Here is a 25,927-nt window from a genome sequence, read left to right as displayed (position 1 = left end):
GTTTTCGGCTTGGGAAGGCTGACTTGCAGGAACAGCTCAGGTCCAGCGAAACGTGACTCGTCGTCCGTCTTGCGCAAAGTGCTGCCCACCATGTCGAAGGCAACCCTCCGGGAGAATATCTACACGCTCCCTAACCTGCTAACAGCCTCCCGGCTCGTTGCCGCGCCCTTCATCGGGTACTGCATTCTCCATGACTACCACGCCATGGCATTTGGCCTGTTCGCCTACGCGGGCATCACCGACCTACTAGACGGCTGGATTGCCCGTCGCTGGAACCTCAAGACCATCGTGGGCACGGTAATCGACCCCATGGCCGACAAGACGCTCATGACCGTGTTGACCGTGGCCCTGGCCATAAAAGGGGCGCTTCCAGGTAAGAAAGAGTGATTTTATGCGTTATTTCACGGCTTAGCTTCTGTACTGAACCTTACGATACGATACAGTCTGGCTCGCCGTGATCATCCTTGGGCGAGACGTGGCCCTGGCAATCTCGGCTATCTACTACCGCTGGATCTCGCTGCCGCCGCCCAAGACGTTTGCGCGGTACTGGGACTTCTCGCTGCCCTCGGCGGAGGTGCGGCCGACCCTGATCAGCAAGTACAACACGGCGCTGCAGCTGGGGCTCATGGGCCTGACCACTGTCGCGCCGGTGATGCCGGCGGTGGACTTGAGCACCACACTGGGCATCATGCAGTGCGTTCTCGTCGCCATATCTTCTCTCTGCAACTTTGTTCTTTCCACGTGTAGCTAACATCGTGCCAAGGTACGTCGTGGCGACGACAACGATCTGGAGCGGCGCAAGCTACGTCTACAGCAAGGACGCGGTCAAGATCCTGACCCAGCCGCAGGCTGACGAAAAGAAGGAGGCCGGCGGCGAGAAGGACTCTAGGTGATATATCTACTTAGGTACCTAAACATGGGCGCCGCCGGGAGCCGCTGATCCTCAAGTCAATTACCGGTATCCAAACCAAACCCGTTGGTGGCACATGCAAGTTCTAATTTGATCCCCCCCCACCCGGAGAGCGCGTCGTTAGAACACTGCTGCGGGCTTTCTCTGCCCGGGACTCCGTCAACAAATTGACCTGGCACTGCAAACAGTCGTAGGCGTTGCAAATGTTACTTCTAACATATGTGTACGTGTACCAATAAAGTAGTTATCAAAGTAATTTAGTTTACTCCTTTAGAGCGCCGACCGTCGACCCCTTTTTTACCCAGCCTTGTAACGATCCTTTGCTCCGGGCCCGTCTAGAAAGCATTCAAAAAAAGCAATCATACTACATATATATACACACACATACACTGACTCTTATACCCCTTCAAGCATGAAGCAAACTCCGGTCATCGTCATAAGTCAGCAAGCCGACTCTTCGCATCCAGCGTCTCGAGGTCCCCGTCCACGCCGGACATGTCCAAGCCCTCCACAATAACATCCTTGTCCTTCTCGTCGGCTCCCCACCTCTTGGCAGTACTACTACTAGTACCACTACCACTCCTATCCAGCCGCCTCACATACCCCAGTAGCTTGACCAGCCCGGCGGGCGTGACCCCCTCGATCCGCCGCGCCTGCGCAATGCTCTCGGGCCGCGTCTCCTTCAGCACCGTCTTCTCCACGATGCTCAGGCCGTGCACGGCGTCGTAGTCCAGGTCCACGGGCAGGCGCATGTCCTCGTCCCGCCGGAGCTTGGCGGCTTCGGCCGCCTGCAGGCGCGCGTAGGGCTCGTAGATGACCTCGACGTAGACGCGCTCGCGGATGCGCGGCGGGAACCGCTCCGGGTCGCGGACGCCCGGGAGGGACGCGGTCAGTAAATGCGTGGGTGTGACCCCGGGCATGCGGAGGACCTCGTGGCCGTCGCGGCGGCGGGCCTCGTCCTTGGAGACGATGGGCACCCCCGCGCGCTGCCACGCCTCCGGGGTGAGCAGCGTGTCGCGCAGGACGCGCTTCAGGTCGGCCACGCGCTGGGCGTCGTCGCGGAAGCGGGCCCAGCGCGCATCCGACACGACGCCCCACTCGCGCCCGCGGGCGGTCAGCCGGACGTCGGCGTTGTCGGGGCGGGCGGTCAGCCGGAACTCGGAGCGCGAGGTGAACATGCGATACGGCTCCGACACGCCCTTGGTGACCAGGTCGTCGATCATGATGCCGATGTAAGCGTCGGCGCGGGAGAGGGTAATCGGGGGCTGCGAGAGGGCGGCGCGGCCGGCGTTGATGCCCGCGATGATGCCCTGCCCGGCGGCTTCTTCGTAGCCCGTCGTGCCGTTGATCTGGCCGGCGAGGAAGAGGCCGCGGATGGCCTTGGTCTCGAGCGTGCGCTTGAGGCTGCGCGGGTCGACGTAGTCGTACTCGACGCCGTAGCCGGGCTGCAGCATCACCACGTCTTCGAGGCCGCGAATCGTGCGGAGGAGCTGTTCCTGGGCGGCGGCGGGCACGGTCATGCTGAGCCCGTTGGGGTAGATCACGTCGTTGTCGAAGCCTTCGGGCTCGAGCCAGACGATGTGGCGCTCGCGGTCGCCGAAGCGGATGATCTTGGACTCGAGCGAGGGGCAGTAGCGCGGGCCCTTGACCGTCTCGCGGATGTGGATGGTCTTGTCCAGGTTGGCGCGGACGATGTCGTGCGTGGCGTGGTTGGTGTAGGTCGCGTAGCACAGCAGCTGGTCCCGCACTGTTACGGCGTCGTTGAGATAGCTGAAGGGCATCGGCGGTTCGTCGCCGCGCTGCTCCTCGAGGATGTCCCATTTGATGCTGTTCTTGGCGAGCCGTGGCGGGGTGCCCGTCTTGAGCCGGCCGAGCTGAAAGCCTGCTTCGCGCAGTGATTTGCTCAGCCCGAAGGTGGCCTGCTCGCCCATCCGTCCCGAGGGGAAGGCCTCGAGGCCGATGTGGATCTCGCCGCCTAGGAAGGTGCCCGTCGTGATGACCACCTGGCTCGTGGGCAGCACCTCGCCCGACTCCAGGCGCACCCCCGTGATCTTGCTCTTAGCGCCATCGGCAGCCGGGTCGTCGTGGTTGTCCGCGATGACGATGTCGGATACCCTGCCGAGCACGATCGACAGGTTCGGATACGACTCGAGCTCCTCGCGCATGTGCTTCTTGTACAGGGCGCGATCGATCTGGGCGCGCGGGCCCCACACGGCCGGCCCCTTGCGGCGGTTCAACACCCTGAACTGCACTCCCGCCTTGTCGATGACACGCCCCGCCAGCCCGTCCAGCGCATCGACCTCGCGCAGGATGGTGCCCTTGCCGATGCCGCCGAAACTAGGGTTGCACGAGCAGACGCCGAGGTTGTCGATGTCGGGCGTGATCAGCGCTGTCCGAGCGCCCGCGCGAGCCGCTGCCGCGCAAGCTTCCGAGCCGGCGTGGCCACCGCCAATAACAACGACATCGAATGGCCTACATTGTTCAGACGCCAAAAGTCAGAATACGATGCGATTTCCTATTGCGCCGAAGAGGAACTTGGGGGACCTTGAACCCGCGCTCACCTTGAGTCGGAGCCAACTGTTGCAAATGTCCTCCTAGTATGGATTTTGAGTCTGTAGAGACGATGCTGCCATCGGAGTGGCCGGCCGAGGCCCCTGGGAAGCCAGAAATTGGTCATGGCCGTTGGCTATGCCAGCCTGGATGTGGATGTGCTGATGGGAAGGATGGCGGGACTGCGACGGGAACCCCTGCAAGAAAATAAATTGGAGTTGATATCAACCGAGGTGGGGCTGATAGAAACCGCTGAATGTTACGCCCACACGGGCATGTCTTGGCGCTCAAAGAGAGCGAAGGGTTGGATGTATTCATCAGACTTGGATCACAAATAGCTGCGAAGCTCTGTACTCGGTACAGGACGGGGCGCAAGAAGTCCAGCAATCTCCTAGCATCGTCGCCGGAAGATGTGTTATGTGTGAATAGAATCGTACATTGGTATCGTACCCCAGAGACATCGTTAAAAATTAATACAGCATGTCCCGGTCGCCTAGAGACAAAAACCCACGATCCAGAGAAGAGAGTATCGTTCAGGGCGCCATGCCAACAGATTGGCGACTCTAATGTGAAGAATAATCAGGGGCTCAACTGTGTGTGACGGCCATCTACTGTGGCGCACCCTCGCCCTCATGCTCACCAGCCTCGACATAGGAGCCGGGCGGGCGGCGCAGAACCTCCAGGTTGCCTGCATCATGTCAGTAAGTAAGCAAGATTGCTCCTCGTCCTCCGCGGGGGGGGGGGGGGGGGGGAGGAGGGAGGGGAGGGAGGAATTCTATGGGGTGTGACATACGTTGTACAACGTTGAGTCCCTGGCGAGGCTTGTTCTCTGCATCAGTGTACGTCGAGATGCTCACATCGCCCTCAACCAAGACCAAAGTCCTGCCAGGTCGCGTCAGTCAATTCAAGCCTATCTCTACAGAACAGGGTTTAAAAAATAAAAGTAAAAATAAGAATGGAAATAAAAAAAACGCACCCCTTGGGAAGCGATGCGATAAAGTCCTTCTGGACGCCCTCGACGAACGAGCTGACCTGGAACCAGCTGGTCTTGCGGTTGTCGCGGGGCCCCGAGTTGCTCGCGACGGCGTATCGGATGTACTCGCGGCCGGTGCTCGAGGCGCGCGTCTCGGGCACGTCGGCCAGGTTGCCGATGATGGTGATGCGGGCGACTGGGCGCGGGGAAGTCGTGCTGAAGGAGCGCGCGGCGGTGGCCGGCCGGGCGACGGCGCGGGATGCGGTACGCAAGAAGGCAGACATTGTTTCCCTTCGTTTATTTCCCCCTTCTACTTCTTGGCTCTTTTTTTTTATGGTTATGCGCGGAAGGAAGTGTTAGTGGGGGGCCTACGTGAATTCCTCTCAGCTGAAGTTCTGTCGCGTTTAATTGATTGTTGCGGAGACGCGACTACGTGTAACGTTTAGTGGCTAGAGGCATCTGAGCTGCAGCTTCAGCCACAGTGGCTGTGGCTATGGCAGCACGTGCTCCCCTAGACTTACACCGTAGTGACCGCACACGGAAGATTAGTAGCATGTCAAGTTGTCAACGTGGCGGAAGCCGCAGCCCATCCCGACATTGGCCAAATTTCCGACCGGATCTCTTCCGTCGACTGCCGAGTGGTTATCAAATACATTGCGCAGTGACAGCCACTCAGCCTTGCAGCAGAAGCGCAGAGAAGCGCTGAGCGCGCATAACAGCCGCAGTGTCTCACGAGGAAGGAGCAGTCCGCGCGCAGCAGTGGCAGCAGTGGCAGCAGTGGCAGCAGTGGCAGCAGTGGCAGCAGTGGCAGCAGTGGCAGCAGTGGCAGCAGTGACGGCAGCTGCAGTAGCCCAGCATGAAGCATCCCTGGATTTGTGCGAAGTGTCGCCCGGCTCAGGAATCAGGATTCAGGATGAATCCGGCCGTCGTGAGATTGCACTCTCGATTTCTCAAAGTCGGCCATGATGTATCGCATTCCGGAACCGAAACTATTCGCGACGATGAGTTTCGGATTTTATATCCAGGCCCATGAACCGTCTGTTTGCAGTCAACGGCGTGGCATTCTCCTTGTGTGGCCTTTGTTGGTAAGCGCGGCATCAACTCTGGACCGCTGCCGAGCCTTTCCTAATCTGGGTCTGAATAGAGCTTCAATAGGGCTATTCAGCGCTTCTCACCTAAAGTTCGGCCGCTACACCATCACCACAAGTGGGGCTGTCACTTTCATAGTCTCAATGGGACTGCTACTCGTCAATAAGCCAATGGGCAATAGAGCAATATCATAGCCATGGGACGGCCATCTTGCCCCCTGGGCCCTGGCAGAACACGCATGTCGCCGTCTTCTTTTATGTTGCCGTCGTTGCCAACGCAGGAGTCCCTCTCATTCTTAATGCGCACCTCTTCGTTGCCTCCGAGCCGGCCTCGTCTACACCGAGTGAGATCAGTGAGATCCGCAGTATCCGACTGCCCCAGCGTTCCAACTTCCAACCTCGGGTGCAACCTTGGGTGAAGCAGCAGACAGATCCCTCAACAGCACGCTGCTGCTGTGAAACCCCCTCCTTGCCTCGCCAAGGTCTAAGACCTGCCTACAGCCAGCATGGCCTCAACGAACAGCACGCAGCCGGTCAACAAATGGGCCCTCTTTGGCTTCACCACCACGTCAGAGGAGCGCATTGGACCCGGGCCGCCATACACGCACCCAGCCCTGCAGGTCAACCTCTTCTTCAGGGTGTTCCTCGGCATCGTCTCCCTCTTTGTCACCTGGGTCCCAGCACGACTCCTCTGGCGGAACGGCGAGTTCGGCGGCACGGTCCTCTGTGTGATGCTGCTGGTGCTCAACCTCCAGACCGTCATCAACGCCCTGATATGGCGCGACGACAACGTGGAGACGTGGTGGGCGGGCTACGGCTGGTGCGACATCCAGGCCTACTCCAACTTTGCCCTGCACACGGCCTTCAACATCAGCCTATTCGAGATCATGCGCGGCCTGGCGTCCAAAGTGGCGCTCGACCGCGCTGTCAAGCTGACTCGCAGCGAGCGGCGCCGCCAGCGCATTGTCTCGGCCCTGGTCATCTTCACCTTTCCCGTCATCCAGGTGATCCTCATCTACTTCGCCACCTTCGGTCGATATAACATCTCGACCTTGGTGGGCTGCGATGCCGTCTACTACCCCAACTGGATCTTCCTGGTCTTCTACATCCTACCTACTCCTATCTTTGCCGTCGGAGCGGCTTACATGGCAGGTGAGTGGAGAGCACACGACACTCCCTTGGCTTGGGTGAAGTAGTTGGTGGTTACTGACAAGGCACAGGTGTAACCTTCTACCGCTATCGGAAAATCGACAAGGCCACCCGAGACGTTGCCCGTTCCCAGGACGGCGTCGCGGCGGCCAGGCAGGAGCGGGTCAGGAAGAAGCTCTACTTCATGACGCTCTTCTGCATCATCGTGGTGTTGCCCCTAATCATGGTCCTCTTGTTCAGGAACATCGTCCAGGGCGCCCCCTGGAACCTGCCTTACGACTTCTACGCGCTCCACTTCGGCCCGGACCCCTTGAACATCTACTTCATCTCCTTCACCACGTCCGACATGATGGACTTCCCGTCGCTGGCCATCAGCTTCATCGCCGAGCTGGCCGGCATCGCCGTCTTCATCCCCTTCGGCACCACCCCGGAGGCGCTGAATATGTACCGCAAGCTGCTTTTGGCCTTCGGACTGGGGTACATCTTCCCCGGACTGCGGGAAGAGTACGTGCCGCGCCCGAAACGCGGCTCCTCGCTGTGGTCGTCGTTCACCCGCTCCCTGCGCGGCAAGGGTCTCCTCTCATCGATGTACGGCCCCTTGTCTTTGTGTCTCCCCTTGCCCACGCTGACTGAACCCCCCCATAGAAGCACCACATTCACCCGCAAAGACAGCCTTCTCCCCACCGCTGAGCAGGTCTCGCTCACGAGCCGGCCCGACAGAGCTCCCTCGTCCTCCGTGACCCAGCCGCGCAACATGGCCATGGACACGGAACTCGTACCCATCCAGTATCCTGAGAAGACCGCCGCAGGCTCCTCCTCCGTCTCCCACCACAACCCGTGGCCCGACCTCTCCGCGGCCGAGATAGACGCCGCCACGGCCCAGGTCGAAGCCGGGTCATCCCATCGACTCCGCAACCCCTTTCCCTTTCCTACCCTAGTCAGCATCGCCAAGCCGCCTGTCAGATTCCCTTCTTTATCCATCCCTTTCCACAGCCGCAGCCGCAGCACGGACAAAGATGCACAACTACTCCGAGCAGCAAACGACTCCTCAACTCATTCCCTATCGGGTAACCACACCCAAACCCGCCTGACGCCGAGCGCCAGCACATCGACAACAACCACATTGGCACCGCCCAAACCATTGACAGTAGCTCACCCCTCCCCCTGGGCCGTCCCAGCACCGGGCTCCACTTCGCGAGTAGTAGGCGTCGACACCCGCGTCTGGGCAGCAAGCGAGGGCCCTCCTCACCAGGACCCAGGTAGCAGCAGCAGCAGCATGTCGCCGCCGGCCGCGCAGCAGCAGCAGCAGCAGCAACCAAGCCCGGGAGCTGATCGCCACGGGAACACAACTAGCAAGGGTGTGAGGGTTGAAACGAGCATTGCACAGCGGTCTATGGGTCTCGACATCGAGTCTTCCCAGGGGAAGGTAGATGGACATGAGATGCCGGCAAGACTGAGGGTGGATCGGGCTTCCTCTGCTGCCAGCTAGGCGCTTGCCGTGAGGATTGCTCTGGGGTTGGATGCCGGTTGATACTCTCCGTATATAGGTAGGTACCTTGCTGGTGGTTGATTGGTTGGGGATTCGGTGCGGAAGCTGTGAAGGGGGGGGGGGGGGGGGGGGGGTAATAACTATTGTTCTTTCGTATATCTCTACCTGGTCGTCATCGTCGCCGCTGTCGTCGGCACAGGGAGTCTTCTTATTATTTTGAGTTCCCAGCTTCAAAGGGGTTTCCTTCTCTAAGTTCTGCGGTGGTGATGCCATTGCCTTCTTTTCTTTCTCTCTTTCTTTTTCTGACTAAAGACCGGGGGTTGCCGAGTTGCAAAGATAAAAGATTGTTCTCCGGGGGTAGTGGTGGGTCGAGCTCGAGAGGATCAGGGAGTGGGATGGCTGTTATTCGTTTCACGAGTACTTGCGTCGTCGATACGGTATCCAGATTGGAACAGGACAGGAAACCCCCTTCACTCTGAGGAGATGCATAGCTAGGTTGCAGAATACATTCTGAGTGGTGGACTGCATGATATGAATCCCTTGCTTCCACGTAGTCAGAGTCGACCGCGCTGCGCCATGCCCGAGTCACCTTAGGGTATCTAGGACGGGTCAGACAAGCACAGACAGTGAGCTCCTGAAATCCTAAGACTGGCTTGCTAGCTAAGGTAGGTAGCTAAAGATGGATGGAAAGAGAGATAGCATGAAGTGAGCTAGCATTGCGTCAAGCCCGCTCAGACAGTTAACATCTGCACATGCAAAGTGTTACATCTCAGGACCAAGGTGGTGATAATGCTGAGATCTGTTTCAGCGGGCGTTTGTGTTCATGCTCCATCCACTGACATGGCCTCACGCAGCTACTGCTCTGTCTGGCGGCAACCAGGAGTGAGCAGGCTTAGTGCGATACTAGATACTAAGTTAGAGAATAACGTGCGCTGTTAGGAGAGTGCAAGCAAAAACAGCCTGCACATCTTAGCATGTATATATATATATATGTGGGTGTGTGTGTGTGTATATAGCTGGGGTATTTAACCATGTCTGCGTGTGGGTCCGTCCATGTCCTAAGTAGGTGAGTCCAGCAATCTCTCAGCGTCTTCATGCAGCTACACACCTCCTCGTCTTCACCACTTCTTTACAACCCAAAGGCGACGACCACTCTGCTTTAAACGAAGAGAGAGACATAAGTGAAAACAATGCAATCGGTATCATATCTTCTTTGTCTCATCTTAACCACTCGTGCAGGGACATCAAGCCTGCCACACAGTACGCCACCAATGATGCAGCCAAAAACCATACCAGCCAGAAACAAAACCAAGAGTTGAGGGAGACAAAAAAAAGAAACGCTTCCACCCCTAAAAAGGAAGCAGCGTAACAGATGTGCCAAAGAAGAGAGGAGAGAGGAAGAAGGAAAAGTACCTGATCCTCCGCCACAACTATCGTCTTGCCATGGGCGCCCTATGCGGCACCACGTCACTAGACCCGACCATCGTCCCAACCTAGCCGCGGCACTCGCTCACCCAATGAACCCCTGACACCAAGGATGCGCCAGCACCTGGTCGATGTCAAGCCGCTTCTCGACATCGCGGTTGAGCATCTTACGGATCAGGTCGATGCTCTCCTCGCTGATGACGTACGGCACGCGCAGGTCATGGTCCATGATCTCGTCTATGCTATAGAAGGGGTTCTCCTTGTAGATGATGGTGTAAAGCAGGATGCCGAGCGCCCACACGTCCTGCTCCTTGCCGCCGTAGCGCTTGCCGGCGAGGACTTCGGGCGCCGCGTAGTCTATGCCACCTCACGGTCAGCTCTCTCTCTTGGTAAAGGCGAATGGGATGGACGTAGGGCCTAGGAGAAGTGGGTAAACACTCACCAATGGTACCCACAAAGACATCAAAGGGTCCGCTCTTGATGTATGCCGCACTCCCGAAATCGATCAACTTGATGTGCCCTCGCCGTCCAGGATGACGTTCTCGTCTTTGATGTCTCGGTGCACCACAAGCGCCTTGGTGTGGAGGTGGTGGATGGCGCGAGCCACCTGCACAAAGATGCTGCGACTCTCCTGCTCGTCCATGTTGGTCCGTAGTTCAATGTAATCGAAGAGATCCAGCCCGGGCCGGCCGTGGGGGGCCATCTCGATATAGTAGTTAACGGAATCCTCGAAAAAGTCCTCCATCTCCACGATGTTCGGGTGCCGCAGCCCGTCCCGCCGCAGGTAGTCAAGCACGTGGATCTCGAGGGGCACCGTGCCCAGTCTACGGTCGCGGGTCCAGGTGTCGACGAGAATGCGCTTCTTCGTCACGTACTTGAGGACGCACGTCTTCCCCGTTGGCCGGTATCGCGCGAGCTTGACCTGTCCGTAGGCGCCCTGGCCCATGTCCTCAAGGATGACGAAGTCGTCGATGGTCTTTTTCTTGGCTGGCTCAGCCGGTTTCTCGATCGCAGGCTGTTGTTCCTTCTGCGGCTCGGATGGCGATTGCGAGCCCGTCAACTTAGCGGCGGCTGCTATGGCTGCCTTTTTGATTTGACTTGCCAGCGTCGAGGTTGTAGCTTCACCTTTGAAGGACTCGTCGGAATCGGATTGCAGTTCTAGGGGTGTGTGAGCAGGCGTCTGGCCTGGTGATGGTTGTTGTAGGGGCGTCGCGACGCGGGAGAGCACTGGGGATGATACGCCTCCCAAGTTGGGACGAGCGGCGTGGATGTGTCTCGAATACGTCACCCACAGTGCATAGACCCATTCCGTCTGCGCGACCACGAACTCATCGCCGGCCTCATCCGAACGGGACTCCTCGTCGCTGGTCTCCTCCGTGTGGTGCGTTGCGACTTGCTTTTCGCTCTTCACGACCCGCATCTGGATGTCGATCTTCAGTTGGGACCCATCGCGATGCCGGGCTGGGAGACAGTCAGGACGCAGGAACCCTGTCGCGGCATCCGGCAGGCCTTCTTCAAGAGCCAGGAACGCCGAGGCCTTCCGGAACGAATGCTCGGGGATCACAATGCCCTCAACGAGGTGGATGCCGTCCTTGTCGGTGAGGATGCGGAGGACCTTGTCGAAGTTGGGCACCAGTTGGTTGATTGACATGCCATCCGGCTTCTCGTAGCCGAAGAGCGCGCCGCAGAAGACGGAATTCGAGCTCCTGATGGTCAGGTCTTGAGGGCAGACCACGATGATACCCGCGATGTGCGGGAAGCTCGACACGCGCAGCTGGGTGGACCCGCTGACCTGTTCCACCGTTGCTGGTATGTTGATTCCGTTGCGGTTACGGCAAGTGTAGTATTTCCTCTTGGCGATTTCTCGGTAGTCGATCTCGCCGAAGCGGGGGTCGATCCCTTGTCGGGAGATTCGAGGGATCAACGTGCCAATGTCCACACCCGTCTTCAGATTCTCGTCCCCCCAGATCGGTTCTAGCGCACCAGAGAGTTTGGTAACGGTGCCCTCTTCGTCGAGATCGATGTACGCAACATCCTCGTGGATCTCTTCCAGCACCCAGATCAAACCCACCCGTTTCTCGATCACCCAGAAGCTGGCAGAGCCGGTTGCACCGTTCCGTTTCTAACCAGAACCGTTAATGACCACACGTGCCCCCAGAGAGTGTTTCCTTGACTCACCTGAATAGGAACGACGTCTCCACAAAGCAGCACTCCCCTAGATTTGCTGCTGAGGCGGTGGCCCTGCCCCGGCCTCGGCGGCTTCGGGTCGCCACTGTGGACGGTTGCCGGCCGTCGCCCGGTCTTGGGTGCCTGCGATCTTGAGCTTGGCTTGCTTAGGAGTTTTGCCGTGATCCCGCCAGCGCGGGCGCCAAGCAGCGTCGACGTCTGCACGGCAGGCCTTGGCTGAGAGATTTCGCTCTCAGAGCCGTCTCCGGCATCGTCGTGGATGCCTTTCTGCAACTTGCGCACCAGCCATGCCCGCCTTTCCTCCTGAACCACCTCCAGGATTCCCATCTTCCGCACCTCGGCAGTGGTCACGCCGAACAGCAAACAGGCGATGTCATTGGCCGAATGTATCGTCCATGGTGGTTTCGCCTCGGTGGTGAAGATTGCTTGTGCAGCAGGCACCCATCTCGTCGGATGACCATGTGGCACGGGGGCTACGCCGGCCGATGGCCCAATGGCCGGCGGAAAAGGCAGCGATGGTCTGTGCTGGGGCTGTTGCGCCTCAGCGGCGAGGAACGGCTGTGCCATCACATCCACAAGCTTCTGCTGTACTGACACCTGGACCGTGTCCGTTTCGGTCATCGTCCGCTTCAGAAAACTCGGACGTCTAGATGCCGGTGGGGACGTCTTCGCCGTCGTGCCGCTCTCGTTCGTCGGTGTCCGCGACGAGCTTTCGGACCCCGTACCTTCGCTTGGCAAAGGCTGAGGCTGAAGCCGCGTATCTGTCATCGAAGCCGATGCGTCCTGCTCGGATCCGCGGACTTCGGCAGACGCAGGCATCGACGCCGGCGCAGGAGCAGCTGGGGACGTGAGGGGTGTTCCATCTAAGGGTTCGGGGCTTGCGGTCCGCGGTGCGAAGCCTTTGTCGAAAACATTCGCATCTGACATGGATGCCGGCCCCGTGAGCGGTCCCGTAAGAAGACCGGCGTCTCCTCCCGCAGGCAGATTTCCAGCGCCGACCAGCTGTGCCTTCGCTAGCAAATCTAGCATGCTCTGCATCTCGACATCGCCAGTGACCCGTGCCTGAGCGCTGGCTATCCCCGCGTTCGACGCAACAGTCCAGCCCCTCCGGTCCTTCATGAACTCAATCGACCGCTTCAGAACATTCTGGCGGCTGTGTATCAGGTCCTCCGACTGGTGGGCGAACGAAAATGAATGCAGCGATTCGGACGGAAAGCGCGAGAGATCTTCGGTAAAGGCGGGAGACGTTACACCCGGTGATAGCGGTATTGACTGGACATGCGGTTCCAGCAGCGTGGAGGCAGATGGCGATCGTGTCAAGGTGTGCAGGGAGGGCGTCCGACTCGAAGCAGACAGCAAGGGAGAGGCCCACACCGGATTGTGCTGCTGCCGTATGCGCCTGAGGCCGGACATTCCCAAGCCATGGTCATGGTCCGTCATGAGGGAACTCCTAAGAACATGGCCATGTCAGCTACTAGGCCACGAATCAACGGGAGACCGGAACCTGTCTGGCACGCAACCAAGGGTTTCCGCGGCGCCAACAACCCCGCTCTCCCTTGCCCCTTCCATTTCCCATGCTAACCTTGACATTGTATCGTACTCGGCCGCCGAAGGGCCGGCGTCGAACGAGAAGCGTATGCGGGCCTTCTCGGAGCTGTTCGCCACGGCCCCAAGATTTCCTGTGCTTCTGTTCTTCGGGATCTGCAACGGAGCCAAGAGCCTCGCCTGGCCGCCGGCCTCGGGGTCATGCTGTTGGTAGTCGCCTGCGATAAGTGCGGCGTGCCTCCTCGTCAGCAGAGGTTCAGTGCGGAGAATCATGATCGTCGTTTTGCTTGCCGAGTTGTGGCGGAAGCTGAGGGCGATCCATCAACTCACCATTGTCCGAGCTTCCACCACATATCCCGAGCATAATGGGAGCAAGGGAAATCCGGCCGAGTCAAGAGGAAACAAAAGAAAAATATTCAGTTTCCTCTAGAGAAAAGGCCAAATGCGTAGCCAAATGCGGACCGAGTTGGTTGACAGAGAAATCGATTGGTGGGGTTCAGGCTGCGTCGTGAAAGGAACAAGCCACCGCAGAATGCCTGGTTTTGAATGGGCTGTCAGGCGGTTCTTCAAATGCCTAACTAACCTTCAGGCACTTCCTTGGAAATAGACTGGTTTCCCCAAAACGCAAAGCAAAGCAACTGTGTTCGGCGATCGACGATCGAAACCCCCTTGTTAACACTTCTTGTTGGAATGCAATGTGTAGCAATACACGGTAAGAACGGGTCGCAGAGTTTTGTCCTCTTTTGCAGGGCTGACGAAGCATATACCTGGTGACGCACAACATCCGGAACCCTGGACGCTCAGAGCAGATGAGAGTGGATTCCTCGCGATCTTTCGCCCATCTATGATGCACTCCTCAAACAAACCGGCTAGTCCAAGAGACAATCAGCATGGGGAACCCCAGACTTGTTGCCCGGCTATGTGACAGAAATTAGGTGTGTCTCCGCCAGGTTGATGGGAGTTACATACATACAGTTAGCTGTTTCCCTTCCATGGAGACCCAAACTCGCTACAAGCGGCCACCAGGCGGGCGGCCACAGCCTAGGGGAGGGCTACAAAACCACGGGAAACCCAGCCATTTAAACCTTCAGATTCCAAGCTCTAAGCTTGGCACTTCTCACTACAATGCCGCACAAAGTTTGGAGGTGATCCGATGAATGACCGCACAACGCCCACAGAGGTTTTTGTGGGCCTGTCAACGATGGAACAGGTCGCCCAGCACCGGACCACCGAGAACAGCTGAGCCCATCACAGTTGAAATAAACAACCCGCGCACTGTTACCCCGACCACAGCAGTTTCCCCGCCTTCGGTTGCTGATGAATGGCATGTGTCAAAGCAAATGTGGACAACCCCTTTCAAGTGTTATTCGCCCGCCGCACCTATCAATGACTGAGATCGGCTTTACTCATCAGTTGACAGTTCGTAAGATTCCCCCGACTCGGTTGACACACCTGGTCTTCCATCCGCATGCCACTTAACAAAGTGGGTCTCGGCGGCCAAACACCATGGCTGCCGACAATGGCGACCTTATAAGTTAGTAACTTGAAGTTAACTCCCAGCCGTATGTATGGCCCATAGCAACGCCGAAACTGGTGCCCGGTCGGCTGACGGGGCCATAACCCAGTTCCGAACCAAACACCGAGGCTGGCCCCGGCTTCGCCAACTTCTGTATGCCGTTCAGAAATGATCACCAAACAACACAATGTCTCAAAAGCCAGATTCAAGGCAGGACGACGAACCGAGGCACAGTTGTGGAATGGATTCTGCCGATCATCCACCGCAAGACCTCAAAACGCACCCCCACGCTCAAAGTAATTTACCCCATACTGTGTGGCAATTGGTACCCTGGCACGCCCTGGCTCCTGTCGAGAGTCGAGCGATGCCGGTACCCGACAGTCGACACATGGGCTCGGTGGGCTACAGTCAGCTTACCTCTCTCGCAGCGCCGCAACGACGCTAGTCGGGTCGTCTGGGGCACATTCCTCCGTTCCGGTCGGCTTGCAACTCGGCCGCCCGGCCCGGTTGAAACGGCCTGGCTGGCTTTCGGAGCTTGTGTCTCCATTACCCAATGATGCGGACAGCGGTGGGCATCGAGGCATCACTTATATGTACCACGGTAAGGATATAACAATTCCAGATTTGGAAGGCACACAGGAAATATCCACATGCGCATTGCTGCGTCGGGCGTCCCGTGCCGCATGACGGTGAAACTGAGACAGGTGTAATCCGTACAACGAGTAGCGTCAGCGGAGCTCTACATTGGCAGTAGTAGCGCGCCCCGAAGATCACTTACAGGGGCAGCACACGTATTGTACCACTGTCGTTGTACTGATGCAAATATGGAAAGACTTCGTGTAAGGGAACATACCTACCTCCGGTACCGATGTGATGTGCCAGACTCTCGTCAAGCCCCACCTGCCGGTGCCGGACCCCTCTAGCACTTGTCGTTGGCCTTACTTGTGTAGTACTAGCTCGCATCGGCCAACAGCAGCGGATGTTGGATGTATAAGGTAGACTACCTTGGGGAAGTGCTGGAGTGACTCGGAAACATGGACCCTGAATTCTCCCTGATAGTTGCGACCATTGCAACCTCCATGCATGATAAGATAAGGTCGGGCGCCCGCAGTGAGCCACCGTGACCCCACCTTCCCGAATGTCTCGCTCCAACGAACCACAGCCAACAGATACCAGGTGTTTTAAGTCACGCAACCCAACGGTGTGCCAGAGAAACTGGTCAGATGCAGTGCAGGTGAGGGAGGGTGCGGTAGATCTTGCGCAGTTTACTGTCAAGTTGCTCTTCAGACACCTAAGTAGCAAACAGAGCCGCCGTGTCTAGACCGCTGCGTCTTCCAGTTGGATGTAGATGGCATGTTTCTTGCCCGGATCACGCTCTCTCTTAGGTTACGCTCTACACGATGGGCAGTGCCACCGAACCCCTGCTCTGTTGGCCGGCTACCTTCTGCAAGCGGCAATCTTCAGCTTAGAGACATTCGATAGTCTCAGAACTGGACGGCTCGGCTCGATGGATAGATAGTGCGTAGGAACCGGCGATTCACATTGACCTAGGTAGGACCTAGAAAAGGGGAGCCCTGCTGCCCCTCATCTAGCTCTTCCCCCACATTTTAGCCCCTTCCTTTCAGCTTTCTCGCCTCACTTGTCTCGGGTCCTTCGCCACTTTGACTAGCGGTGGGAGCTCGAAATCCCATCATTATCACCAGTGTCACCTTCTGCACAGTGTCTCGAGTGTATAATCCTCGACTGGCTTCGATATGGATGAGGCTGCGATGGGATCCCAGCTGAGAATCACTCAACACCTCCTGCGCCGGTTTTAGGTCTAGCCGCACAGCCTCAGCCTGTGCTGAAGATCCAATTCGGACCCCGCCCCGATCGATGATACGAGCGGCCTGATATCGACATCATCACTGCACCCGCCCACCATTTCTTGCGTGTAGTACGCACTGACTAGTGGATCGGTTCCCGCTCGTTTTACTTGGGCGACTTCTTTTCTCCTTCCTCCTACTTGCTGGCCCGGATATCGCCTACCAATCCGACATTTCTCTTTCTTCCTCGACAACGCCATCGCCATCACCAGATTGCAATTCGCCAGCGCCGGAGCATATTCTGAAACGTCCAGGAAGGCACACGGCATTTATTTTCTGCGCCTCTTGGACCTTTGCTCCGCTAAAGCGCTGTTCCCGATTACGCGGACTTATACCCACCTGGCATCGCCATCATGGCAGCCCCCTACACCATTCACAGTGTTCCAGGCACGCCACCGAGCCCAGATACCCTGGATGAGAGGCCCATTGAAAACGACACAGCGGCACCGACGAAAAGGGACAGGCGGCTGCGCCGTCTTCAGCGTGTCTTGTCCTCACCCTCCCTCACTCGCGGGAGGTCCGCAAGCAGCTCAATTTCACCTCCTGGCAACATCTCCTGTGTCAGTCTAGGCTGGAACAGCTCCTCGTCCGGCCAGTCAAGTACCAGCTCCTACTTCTCCCAGGCCTCAGCGGTTGGGAGTTCCACCACGTACCCATCGATTCCAACCAGCCCGATCGCCGAGTCGCCGGGCTTTGATGGCTTCGATTCAGCGCTTGCTATTCGATCGGACTCATGTGTCCCGCATGCATCAACCACCCCTTCTCTACCCGTGAGAACCAAGAAGGAGCGGAATGCATGGAGCCTGTGGGCGGGCTTGCCGCCGGAGCTCAAGTCCCATGTGCTTTCTTGCCTCCGGCCGAAAGAGCTCGTGCGTGTTTCGAGAGTGTCCAAGGAGTTTCACAGGATCTGCTTCGATGGGCAGTTGTGGACCAGCCTCGATGCATCCGAGTTCTACAGAGAGATACCTGCCGAATCACTAGCCAAAATCATTGAGTCGGCGGGGCCATTCGTGAAGAACCTCAACCTCAGGGGCTGCGTTCAGGTGGAGCATTACGAACAGGCTGCGGTGGTGGCCATGGCATGCCGAAATCTTATGAACCTCACCCTGGAGGGATGCCGAAATATCCAGCGCTCGACCCTACACAGAGTACTCAAGGCCAACAACAAGCTTGTACGGCTTAACCTCACCGCGCTGCCCGCCGTAAACAACGCGACCTGCAAGATCATCTCAAACTCTTGCCCCGAGCTAGAAACTCTCAACGTCTCGTGGTGCAAGAACATGGATGCTAGGGGTGTTAGGTTCGTGGTTGAGGGGTGCCGGAAACTCAAAGATCTGCGAGCCGGTGAGATTAAGGGGTTCAATAACGAGGACGTTGCGAAGGCCATATTCCGGACCAACAACCTCGAGCGGCTCGTCCTCCCGGGTTGTGACGACCTAAATGATCGCACGCTCCAACTTATGATTCACGGTCCGAACCCCGAGATCGACTGGCTCACGGGCCGACCAATCGTCCCTCCCCGAAAGCTGCGTCACCTCAATCTTAACCGGTGTTACAGGCTTACCAACGCCAGCGTGAAGGCGCTTGGATATCTGGTTCCCGATCTAGAGGGTCTGCAGCTTTCGGGCATTACAGCTCTGTCCGACGGTGCGCTTGAGCCGATTCTAGCTTCGACCCCCCGTCTCACGCATCTTGAGCTAGAGGAGCTCAATCTCAGCAATCTCCTCCTGTCAAAGCATCTTGCCAAGGCTCCTTGCGCGTCCGGCCTCGAGCACCTCTGCGTCAGTTCTTGCGAGCGCATCGGAGACCCAGGGTTGCTACCCGCCATCCGGAACTGTACCCGCCTCAGGAGCATCTACATGGACAACACGCTCGCCAGCGACCTCGTCCTTGCCGAAGCCGCCGCCATGGTGCGCGAGCGGTCAGCCCTAGCCCCACGACAGCAACACAAGGCCCTCCCCACCGTCGGCCTCAGCCTGGTCTGCTATGACTGCCATAACATCGGCTGGGCCGGTGTGCGCGAAGTCCTCAGTCGAAACACGGAAGCGCCGCAGCAGCTTCGAGAGGACCGCAAAGGCAAGGGAAAGGCGATCGACCCACACAACCTGCCGACCGAAATCATCAGCCTAAAATGCTATCATAACTGGCAGATGACTGTTGACGAGCATACGAAGCGGGTGCTCAAGGGGGATATTGCGTCCGCGAGACGGTTGGAGAGGAAGTGGGCCGATTTCATGCAGGCGACCGAGGAGGCGGGCGTCTCTGGGGTCGGGGCAAGGAGGAGGAGGAGGAGGGCGAGGGAAGCGCAGCAGGCGCATGACCAGGAGGGTGCCGTGGGCTGGGCTGTCGCCACTGTTGGGGGCAGGAGGAGGGCGAGGACCACGTCGTGTGCCGTTATGTGATTCACAAGACGGAAGGGACTCCGTCTTCTGGGAGGCATATGCATCGCATCGGATTACAATTTACGCTATGGGGCCAGGCAAGGGTACAGGTATCTGGAAGGCATGGGTCATTTCTTGGAGGAGTTTAGGAAGATTGGATTTTGAGAGTTTTGATTTTTAGGGGCGTTGGACAAGGTGTTGGAGGCAGGTTTCCGAGCGGATGGATCTGGATTTTCTTCCCTTTCTCTCCACCAGTTTGGATATCTTTTTCCCCTTTCCTTTACCACCACGGTTGTTATTTTTTGGTATGCGTCTGGTCTGCTCCCTCTATCAGGTTTTTGGGCAGCATTGTCTTGGATCCTCTTCCTCTGCCGAATCCTCCTGTATACTATGACACTACGATGCACTGAACAGAACCACAAGGTTGGATTGTTGAATACAGACTCGAGAAGGTACGACAGCACGCATATATCATTGCAGTCATGCGGCTGTAAGATTGCCAGTCTCGACTGGGCCCGTTCTTCTGACATGTGTTTGATTAATTCCAGCCAGGGATTGTATAAGAAAGTCGACATGAGAATAGTAGAAGAGAGCTTGAGATTCGTCGCTGGCCTAGTACCTGGTCTTGTATCCTTGACCGTGCCTCTGATAGTTCGACAGTGTAACCCATCTTCGATGGCCGTCCACATTGGTCAGACTGGATACGTTACTGCAAAATTAGGTACCTACCTTAGTTATGCTGTAGATATCCATAGCCCTGAGCTTGGAAACAAACAATCGTGAAATCTAAGTGGAACATTCAGTATGCTGCAGCTTGCTCTGGGCAATCACCTATGTTCCTGCTCCCCTTGCTGGATGCGCCGACTTCGTGGTGGCGTTCTAGACTGGCATCGAACGAAAGGGTTAGAGCTGGTTCAACTAGCCGGGTTCCAGCCTCTATGATCACCTCGCGCCGAAAGCTCTCCTCTACCACTAAGAATGACCCCTCTTTTCTTCCCATCTTTTCAACTCCCCCATCTCTTCTCCCCACCACATTTTCCCTCCATGTGGTGAATTCAACCTCCCGCATTCATTCCATCCTCCTGCGATCACCCTCTCACCTTTTCTTCTTCACCTACACCTCTACTCTCATCCTCTCCTCCGCGCCCTTGTTGCCACCCATCTCCCTCGAACCCCTCGCCGTGCGCCGCGCTACCTTTACATACCCCATTCCCCGGCCTGCGCACAGTCCAAGAACCCCGCTCCACCAGCGTGCTGCAAGGACGTAACCACCCCCAATTGGTCGCGCCGTCGCCTGCTGCAAGAGGTACGTGCATTGCCCCGCCATTGGACCCCAAAGGTCACCCATCGCGGCGCACCGTTTCTCTTTCCATCCCCGGCGTCCACATCCTTCTTTCCACAAAAAAACATCCAAATAGCAAAACGGAAGTCGGCAGAGAAAAGATCGCCGAGGATTGTATGGTAGCACTTGCACTATTGCAACAACGCGACTTGGTTTCTTTGTTCTTGGCTTCCTGGCGCGACCAACTTTTGCATTCGCCACCACCTCTGAGTTTATTGTTTACGGGTTTACCCAGCTAATTCTGCCCAGTCCCCGCGACCATACTTCCAATCTTCCTTTTAACCCGCCTTCTCTGCACACTGCCTACCTAGTTTGTCCCAGGCCATTCCGACCCCACGTTACAACCCATTGGCCATCAAGCGCTCAAGCTAGTACTGGTCGCCTGCAACCAACATGTCGGCAGCTCAAGACACGATCCCCACCAATGGGGCTGATCTCGCCCAGGCCGTTGACCATTTGAGTCTCGGTGACAACGAGCCTCGTCTGGGGCCGGATGGAGAACCGGCGCCCAAGACTGACGAAGAATACGCACAAACACAACTTACTTTGCGGGCCATTGTCTCGTCTAAGGAAGCTGGCGTAATCATCGGGAAGGGCGGAAAGAACGTCGCCGATTTGCGCGATGAGACAGGCGTAAAGGCTGGCGTTAGCAAGGTCGTCCAAGGTGTTTATGACCGGGTCTTGACCATCACCGGTGGCTGCGAGGCCATCTCGAGGGCCTATGGCGTTGTTGGACGTGCGCTCCTGGAAGGCGCTCCCACAATGGGCATGGGAGGAGTCGTTCAAAACAACGGCACTCACCGTATGGCCCCGTTGCTACTATTGCGTTTCTAATCTGCTGCTGACTTCCGTCGCAGCTATCAAGTTGCTCATCTCTCATAACCAGATGGGCACGATCATCGGCCGGCAAGGCCTCAAGATCAAGCACATCCAGGACGTGTCGGGCGTGCGCATGGTGGCCCAGAAGGAGATGCTGCCGCAATCGACCGAGCGGATAGTCGAGGTCCAAGGCACGCCCGAGGGCATTCAGCGCGCCGTCTGGGAAATCTGCAAGTGCCTGGTAGATGACTGGCAGCGGGGCACCGGCACGGTCCTTTACAACCCCGTCGTTCGGACCCAGGGCGTTGGCGCCCCAGCGATGACTGGAGGCAACAGCTACGCTCAGGACAGGGCTCCATATGGCGGCCCCCGTGTGACACGGACAGGCAACGGTGCTGATTTCAGTAACGGCGGGTCTCGACCGTACACTCGCCGCTCAGACGACGCACCGGCTCGCGGTCCGCCGACTCACGACGAGAACGGGGAGGAGATTCAAACCCAGAATATCAGCATCCCCGCGGACATGGTTGGATGCATAATTGGTCGCGCCGGCTCCAAGATCAGTGAGATTCGCAAGACCTCGGGAGCCCGCATCTCGATTGCCAAGGTGAGTGACAGCCATTGTTCGCCTGCACAGTTGTTTCCCCCTCTAATCGAAGGCGATAGGCACCTCATAACGAGACTGGTGAGCGGATGTTCACGATCATGGGCACCGCCAAGGCGAACGAGACGGCGCTTTTTCTGCTCTACCAGACCCTTGAGGCGGAAAAGCAGCGGCGTCAGCAACAGACCAATCCAGCATCCGAGTAGAGTGCGGATGAGGGTCGTCCGAGTCATAGGCTGTGACAACACCGTATATGGTGTAATCATTGGAGTTACGGCGCGGGGGATCTGTTACCAAAAGCCTAACCACATCCTTTTGGGGGATTTTCTGGTTTGGGTCGGATTTGGTAGCCCTCCATTACGGGTCATCAACCAGATCTGAATGCCGCGAGGCCTTGTTATTCGACGGAGGAATGATGCGATGATGACGATTTTTTCTTTCCTTACTTCAAAACGCAAACTTTCCGCCGGATACTTCTCTCTTCATTTCCATCTCTCTGGTCCCGGTTCACTCCTCCATCTTACCTTGTTATTGGGACGACCATCGGCCGGGCTACCCCATTGCTGTCCGCGAGACGACAACGGGATCCACGAGACCTGGCTCGGAGGCGCAGAGTTATAAGGCATACCTTAAGCAGGCTCAATCGTGCCAGAATCGGCACTGACTGCTGCGACCTCCTCATCCTCGAACTCAGAACCCGCCAGCGTAACCCCGCGTTCACTCTTCCTCGCTCAACATAGCCAGAACACCACATCCTCACGTCATCCGTTTTCGCTCGCCACCACGTTATATCCGTCTTCTCTCGACGGCCGAAATCCTCTAGCATACTTATCATCCACGAATGCTAGGCTGCGGCGTGTCTTACCTACGTCTCTCTACCGACATGGAGGCGGTTTGAAGCACACAGTGCAGTGCAGTCGCCTAGCAAAACCGATGATTACTTCCTCGATGGGGCCTGACATTGGTCAGTCATCAGCAGATCTTAGCAGAGATGTCTAGTCGAGACATCCAAGTGGAGGCAATGGCAGATCAAATATTTGACTTTCATGATGAATCGACCGTGCATCTCGTGTGAAATGGCTTAATAGTGGCGTGTTGCAGCCAGATACTCCTTGTCTCCCACCATCTACTGCCAATATGCGATTGCTTACTTACCAGGTAACGAACCAATCCTTAGGCTCTGCACGGCTGCAAGTCAGATGCTTGACTGTGGTACTAATTCGAATGGACTTCTTTTTCTTTGTTTCTATCTTTCTTTCCTTTTTTCTATGTCTTTCACTACTCGATATACACACTTCGTAAAAGATCTGGGTCTGGTCCGATTTGCATTTGTCTCAAAATCAACACCCGGCCGATTCGGAATTTAAGGTTCCTCTCTCGGCATGCGACAGGCAAGCCCGGGTTCTCCACACAGCTCCGACGGCGCGGAAGCCGCCAAGCGAGTCCCTGAAATCTGGCGGGTCGTTAGCGCGGTGGGGGGAACCAACGTGGGGAACCTGGAATGAAAACATGCAGCTCCGAAAAGCCAGCCTGGCCGAATGCCGGGTTCCTGAACATCAATCGGGCGGGCTGGAGATTGTCACCTACTTATATACTTCGTACATTACCACCACCCTCGTTTGGTTTCGCTTTGCGACCCTTGACTCTTTCCTCTTGTGCGACCCAGTTTTCTTCCAGCCGCCGTCCTTTTGTATCTACCAGCTGCCTTGCTCCAATATCACATTCCCTGGCCGAGTCGTCAAGGTTCTCGCGCATCTCGACAGCGACCGTAATACCGAGTCGCCCCCCATGGCTCGCACAAAGCAGGCCACGCCTCTCCGGCGTGAGCCGTCCTCCGAGTATGCCAGCAAACACGATCGGGGTGCGCGAAGCGTGGAACCAGTTGCAACAAATGGAATCGCAGAATCGCCCACCGAGAAGACCAATGGCCAGGTATCCCGAGACAGGGCCCTAGTCGCGAAGAGGGACGCCGGCATTGTTACCCTCGTTATCGACGTTGCCGGCATCTACGCTTCCTTGTGAGCTCCCCCCAATGCACCAATGCACACAATCCGCCGCTTGGAGACCAATCCAGACCTGTCACCACACCCATGACTAACACACATGCCCGCCTAGCCTAACATGGGCCTACCTCCAAGAGAAGCTCACCACGACCGCCTACGGCCCGCCGTCCTCCCCGGAGCGCTTCAAGTTCCCCGTCTTCCTCCTCACGATCCAATCGCTCTTCGCCTTCGCCGGCGGCAAGCTCTTCTCCATCCTGACCACCTCGCGGGGCCAGCGCGTGCCGGCCATGATCCCGAGCCGACAGATCCTGGCGCCGCTTATGCTGGTGGCGTTCACCAACGCGCTCGCCGCCCCCTTCGGCTACGCCGCGCTGGCCCACATCGACTACATCACCTACATCCTCGCCAAGAGCTGTAAGCTGCTGCCCGTCATGTTCCTGCACATCACCGTCTTCCGCAAGCGCTACCCGCTGTACAAGTACCTGGTCGTCGCGGCCGTCACGTGCGGCGTCGCCGTGTTCACGCTGCACTCGGGCAGCCGGAAGCATGGGGCTAGCAGCAGCAGATCGCATTCGGGCCAGACCGCATGGGGGCTGTTGTTGCTGGGGATCAACCTGCTGTTTGATGGCCTGACCAACTCGACGCAGGACTATATCTTTGGGACGTTCAAGGGCTATTCTGGACCGCAGATGATGGCGGCGAACAACCTACTGGGCTCGCTGATCACCGGCGGGTATTTGCTGCTTAGTCCCTGGCTCGTACATACTCCGGTTGGGGAGTGGTTCGGCATGGATGTTGGCAATGGTGGCGGTGGTGAGTTGAAGGCTGCGTTGGCGTTCCTGGCGAGACACCCGGCTGTGTGGAGGGACGTGTTGGGTTTTGCGCTGTGCGGCTGCGTCGGTCAGGTGTTTATCTGTGAGTCTCTCTTTCTTTCCCATTCATCTCTCCCCATCCTGCACAATTTTCTTTTACTTTTTTCGGATTTTCTGGTCTACCCCCCTCCCGTTTATTATCACCGGGTGGGTTAGGTAGGCGCTGACAGAATCCGTCCTTCACAGTCCATACGCTGTCAACCTTCTCGTCCGTGCTGCTCGTCACCGTGACCGTCACGCGCAAGATGTTCACCATGATCCTCAGCGTCGTGGCCTTCGGCCACCGCCTCTCCCAGATGCAGTGGCTCGGCGTGGCATTGGTGTTTGGTGGCATCGGGGTCGAGGCGCAGATTGCCCGGCGCGAGAAGCTGGCCAAGGAAGCTGCGAAACGGGATGCCGCGGCCGCAGCAAAGGCGCAATAATACGTACTAACCGATGCCGTGCTGTGGTCCGGGCTGGGACGGAGATATATACCTAGTATGGGGGCGCTTGTAGATATACGGTACTAGAGAGCTATCTAGATACCTACTCGGTTCTGGTATATTGCATTCCTGCTTTGCCTTTGCCTGGTATCTTATTCGGGTGATGGATACACTGGAAGCTTCTTACATGAGCCACCTACTCTTATCCAAACAGCACCTTGGTGGGGAGTAAGCTCCGATGGTAGCGGAGACAGAGGAGAAGGTTGGTCTGCGACTCATGGTCTCGATGGTAAGGGAGAGCAGAACCCAAGCAACGCTGACAAGAAGAATGGGATAGCAGCAGTTGATTGCGTGGCGGTGAAGAGATATTATGATCCCGAAGTTGCGAGGTTTCTGTCACCCCGGACCCAAAAACTAGGTAGGACTGCAGGATATAAGGGACCAGGGCAGGTTGGCAACGATCTGTCCGACCGTTTCTTCACGCACGCCTCTGTCTGTTTTACCCCAACAGGGTGATTGTCAGATATGCATACTAGTAGATGTTGTGTAAGGCTATAGCCTAGCCAACATTATGTTGATACGAACAGTGTTGTTAATAATTTTCGACATGTATCCGCTGAAGCATCCATCCTCCTCGTCCTAACCTAAAACAAAACTAAGGATTATCAGATATTTACCCTCCCTCCCCTTCCGCCTGACCCTCTCCTTTGACTCCATAAATGACGCCGGCCATATCCTTCCCGGCTTGCCTAGGAAATTTTAAACCTGCGCCTCCCTTTCGTATCAT

The 25,927-nt window shown here is 57.1% G+C and overlaps 9 protein-coding genes across 9 annotated transcripts; 6 read left to right on the top strand and 3 right to left on the bottom strand.

Moving 5' to 3' along the window:
- Positions 1–90: 90 nt before the first annotated feature.
- Positions 91–893, top strand: B0T15DRAFT_496550 (uncharacterized protein; the record flags this gene model as incomplete). Its single annotated transcript, XM_062867183.1, has 3 exons — positions 91–373; positions 444–693; positions 764–893. The coding sequence occupies 3 exons, from the start codon at positions 91–93 to the stop codon at positions 891–893; spliced, it is 663 nt and encodes a 220-aa protein (XP_062717856.1).
- Positions 894–1,118: 225 nt separating this feature from the next.
- B0T15DRAFT_577233 (glucose inhibited division protein A-domain-containing protein) lies at positions 1,119–3,656 on the bottom strand. The gene is made up of 2 exons (XM_062871055.1): positions 3,472–3,656; positions 1,119–3,382 (listed from the first exon to the last, which is right to left on the bottom strand). The coding sequence occupies exons 1-2, from the start codon at positions 3,585–3,587 to the stop codon at positions 1,345–1,347; spliced, it is 2,154 nt and encodes a 717-aa protein (XP_062717855.1). The 5' UTR covers positions 3,588–3,656; the 3' UTR covers positions 1,119–1,344.
- An 84-nt stretch (positions 3,657–3,740) lies between these two features.
- B0T15DRAFT_541868 (ssDNA binding protein) lies at positions 3,741–4,962 on the bottom strand. The gene is made up of 3 exons (XM_062869893.1): positions 4,437–4,962; positions 4,254–4,342; positions 3,741–4,148 (listed from the first exon to the last, which is right to left on the bottom strand). Exons 1-3 carry the CDS (start codon positions 4,715–4,717, stop codon positions 4,069–4,071), a joined length of 450 nt encoding a protein of 149 aa, XP_062717854.1. The 5' UTR covers positions 4,718–4,962; the 3' UTR covers positions 3,741–4,068.
- Positions 4,963–6,027: 1,065 nt separating this feature from the next.
- Positions 6,028–7,655, top strand: B0T15DRAFT_364477 (pheromone A receptor-domain-containing protein; the record flags this gene model as incomplete). The annotated part of the gene is made up of 3 exons (XM_062864166.1): positions 6,028–6,673; positions 6,742–7,258; positions 7,319–7,655. Coding segments are annotated over 3 exons (1,500 nt in total), but the record flags the coding sequence as incomplete, so codon positions are not given.
- Positions 7,656–8,299: 644 nt separating this feature from the next.
- B0T15DRAFT_541866 (uncharacterized protein) lies at positions 8,300–8,937 on the top strand. Its single transcript, XM_062869892.1, has one exon. It carries the CDS (start codon positions 8,426–8,428, stop codon positions 8,636–8,638), a length of 213 nt encoding a protein of 70 aa, XP_062717852.1. The 5' UTR covers positions 8,300–8,425; the 3' UTR covers positions 8,639–8,937.
- A 732-nt stretch (positions 8,938–9,669) lies between these two features.
- B0T15DRAFT_487306 (uncharacterized protein) lies at positions 9,670–13,680 on the bottom strand (the record flags this gene model as incomplete). The annotated part of the gene is made up of 6 exons (XM_062866424.1): positions 9,670–9,941; positions 10,027–10,093; positions 10,123–11,706; positions 11,763–13,221; positions 13,354–13,534; positions 13,647–13,680. The coding sequence occupies 6 exons, from the start codon at positions 13,678–13,680 to the stop codon at positions 9,670–9,672; spliced, it is 3,597 nt and encodes a 1,198-aa protein (XP_062717851.1).
- Positions 13,681–16,602: 2,922 nt separating this feature from the next.
- On the top strand, positions 16,603–19,153 carry B0T15DRAFT_290535 (uncharacterized protein). Its single transcript, XM_062863708.1, has one exon. The coding sequence runs from the start codon at positions 17,051–17,053 to the stop codon at positions 19,097–19,099; it is 2,049 nt and encodes a 682-aa protein (XP_062717850.1). The 5' UTR covers positions 16,603–17,050; the 3' UTR covers positions 19,100–19,153.
- A 1,427-nt stretch (positions 19,154–20,580) lies between these two features.
- Positions 20,581–22,206, top strand: B0T15DRAFT_290499 (uncharacterized protein). Its single transcript, XM_062863707.1, has 3 exons — positions 20,581–21,222; positions 21,278–21,846; positions 21,906–22,206. The coding sequence occupies exons 1-3, from the start codon at positions 20,814–20,816 to the stop codon at positions 22,047–22,049; spliced, it is 1,122 nt and encodes a 373-aa protein (XP_062717849.1). The 5' UTR covers positions 20,581–20,813; the 3' UTR covers positions 22,050–22,206.
- Positions 22,207–23,360: 1,154 nt separating this feature from the next.
- B0T15DRAFT_290489 (UAA transporter family-domain-containing protein) lies at positions 23,361–25,627 on the top strand. The gene is made up of 3 exons (XM_062863706.1): positions 23,361–23,861; positions 23,959–24,761; positions 24,905–25,627. The coding sequence occupies exons 1-3, from the start codon at positions 23,632–23,634 to the stop codon at positions 25,138–25,140; spliced, it is 1,269 nt and encodes a 422-aa protein (XP_062717848.1). The 5' UTR covers positions 23,361–23,631; the 3' UTR covers positions 25,141–25,627.
- The last annotated feature ends 300 nt before the right edge of the window (positions 25,628–25,927 follow it).

The sequence above is a fragment of the Chaetomium strumarium genome (genome assembly GCF_033439665.1).
Source record: "Chaetomium strumarium strain CBS 333.67 chromosome Unknown B0T15scaffold_7, whole genome shotgun sequence".
NCBI classification, from domain to species: Eukaryota; Fungi; Ascomycota; class Sordariomycetes; order Sordariales; family Chaetomiaceae; genus Chaetomium; species Chaetomium strumarium.
This window is presented reverse-complemented; position numbering and strand designations above follow the sequence as displayed.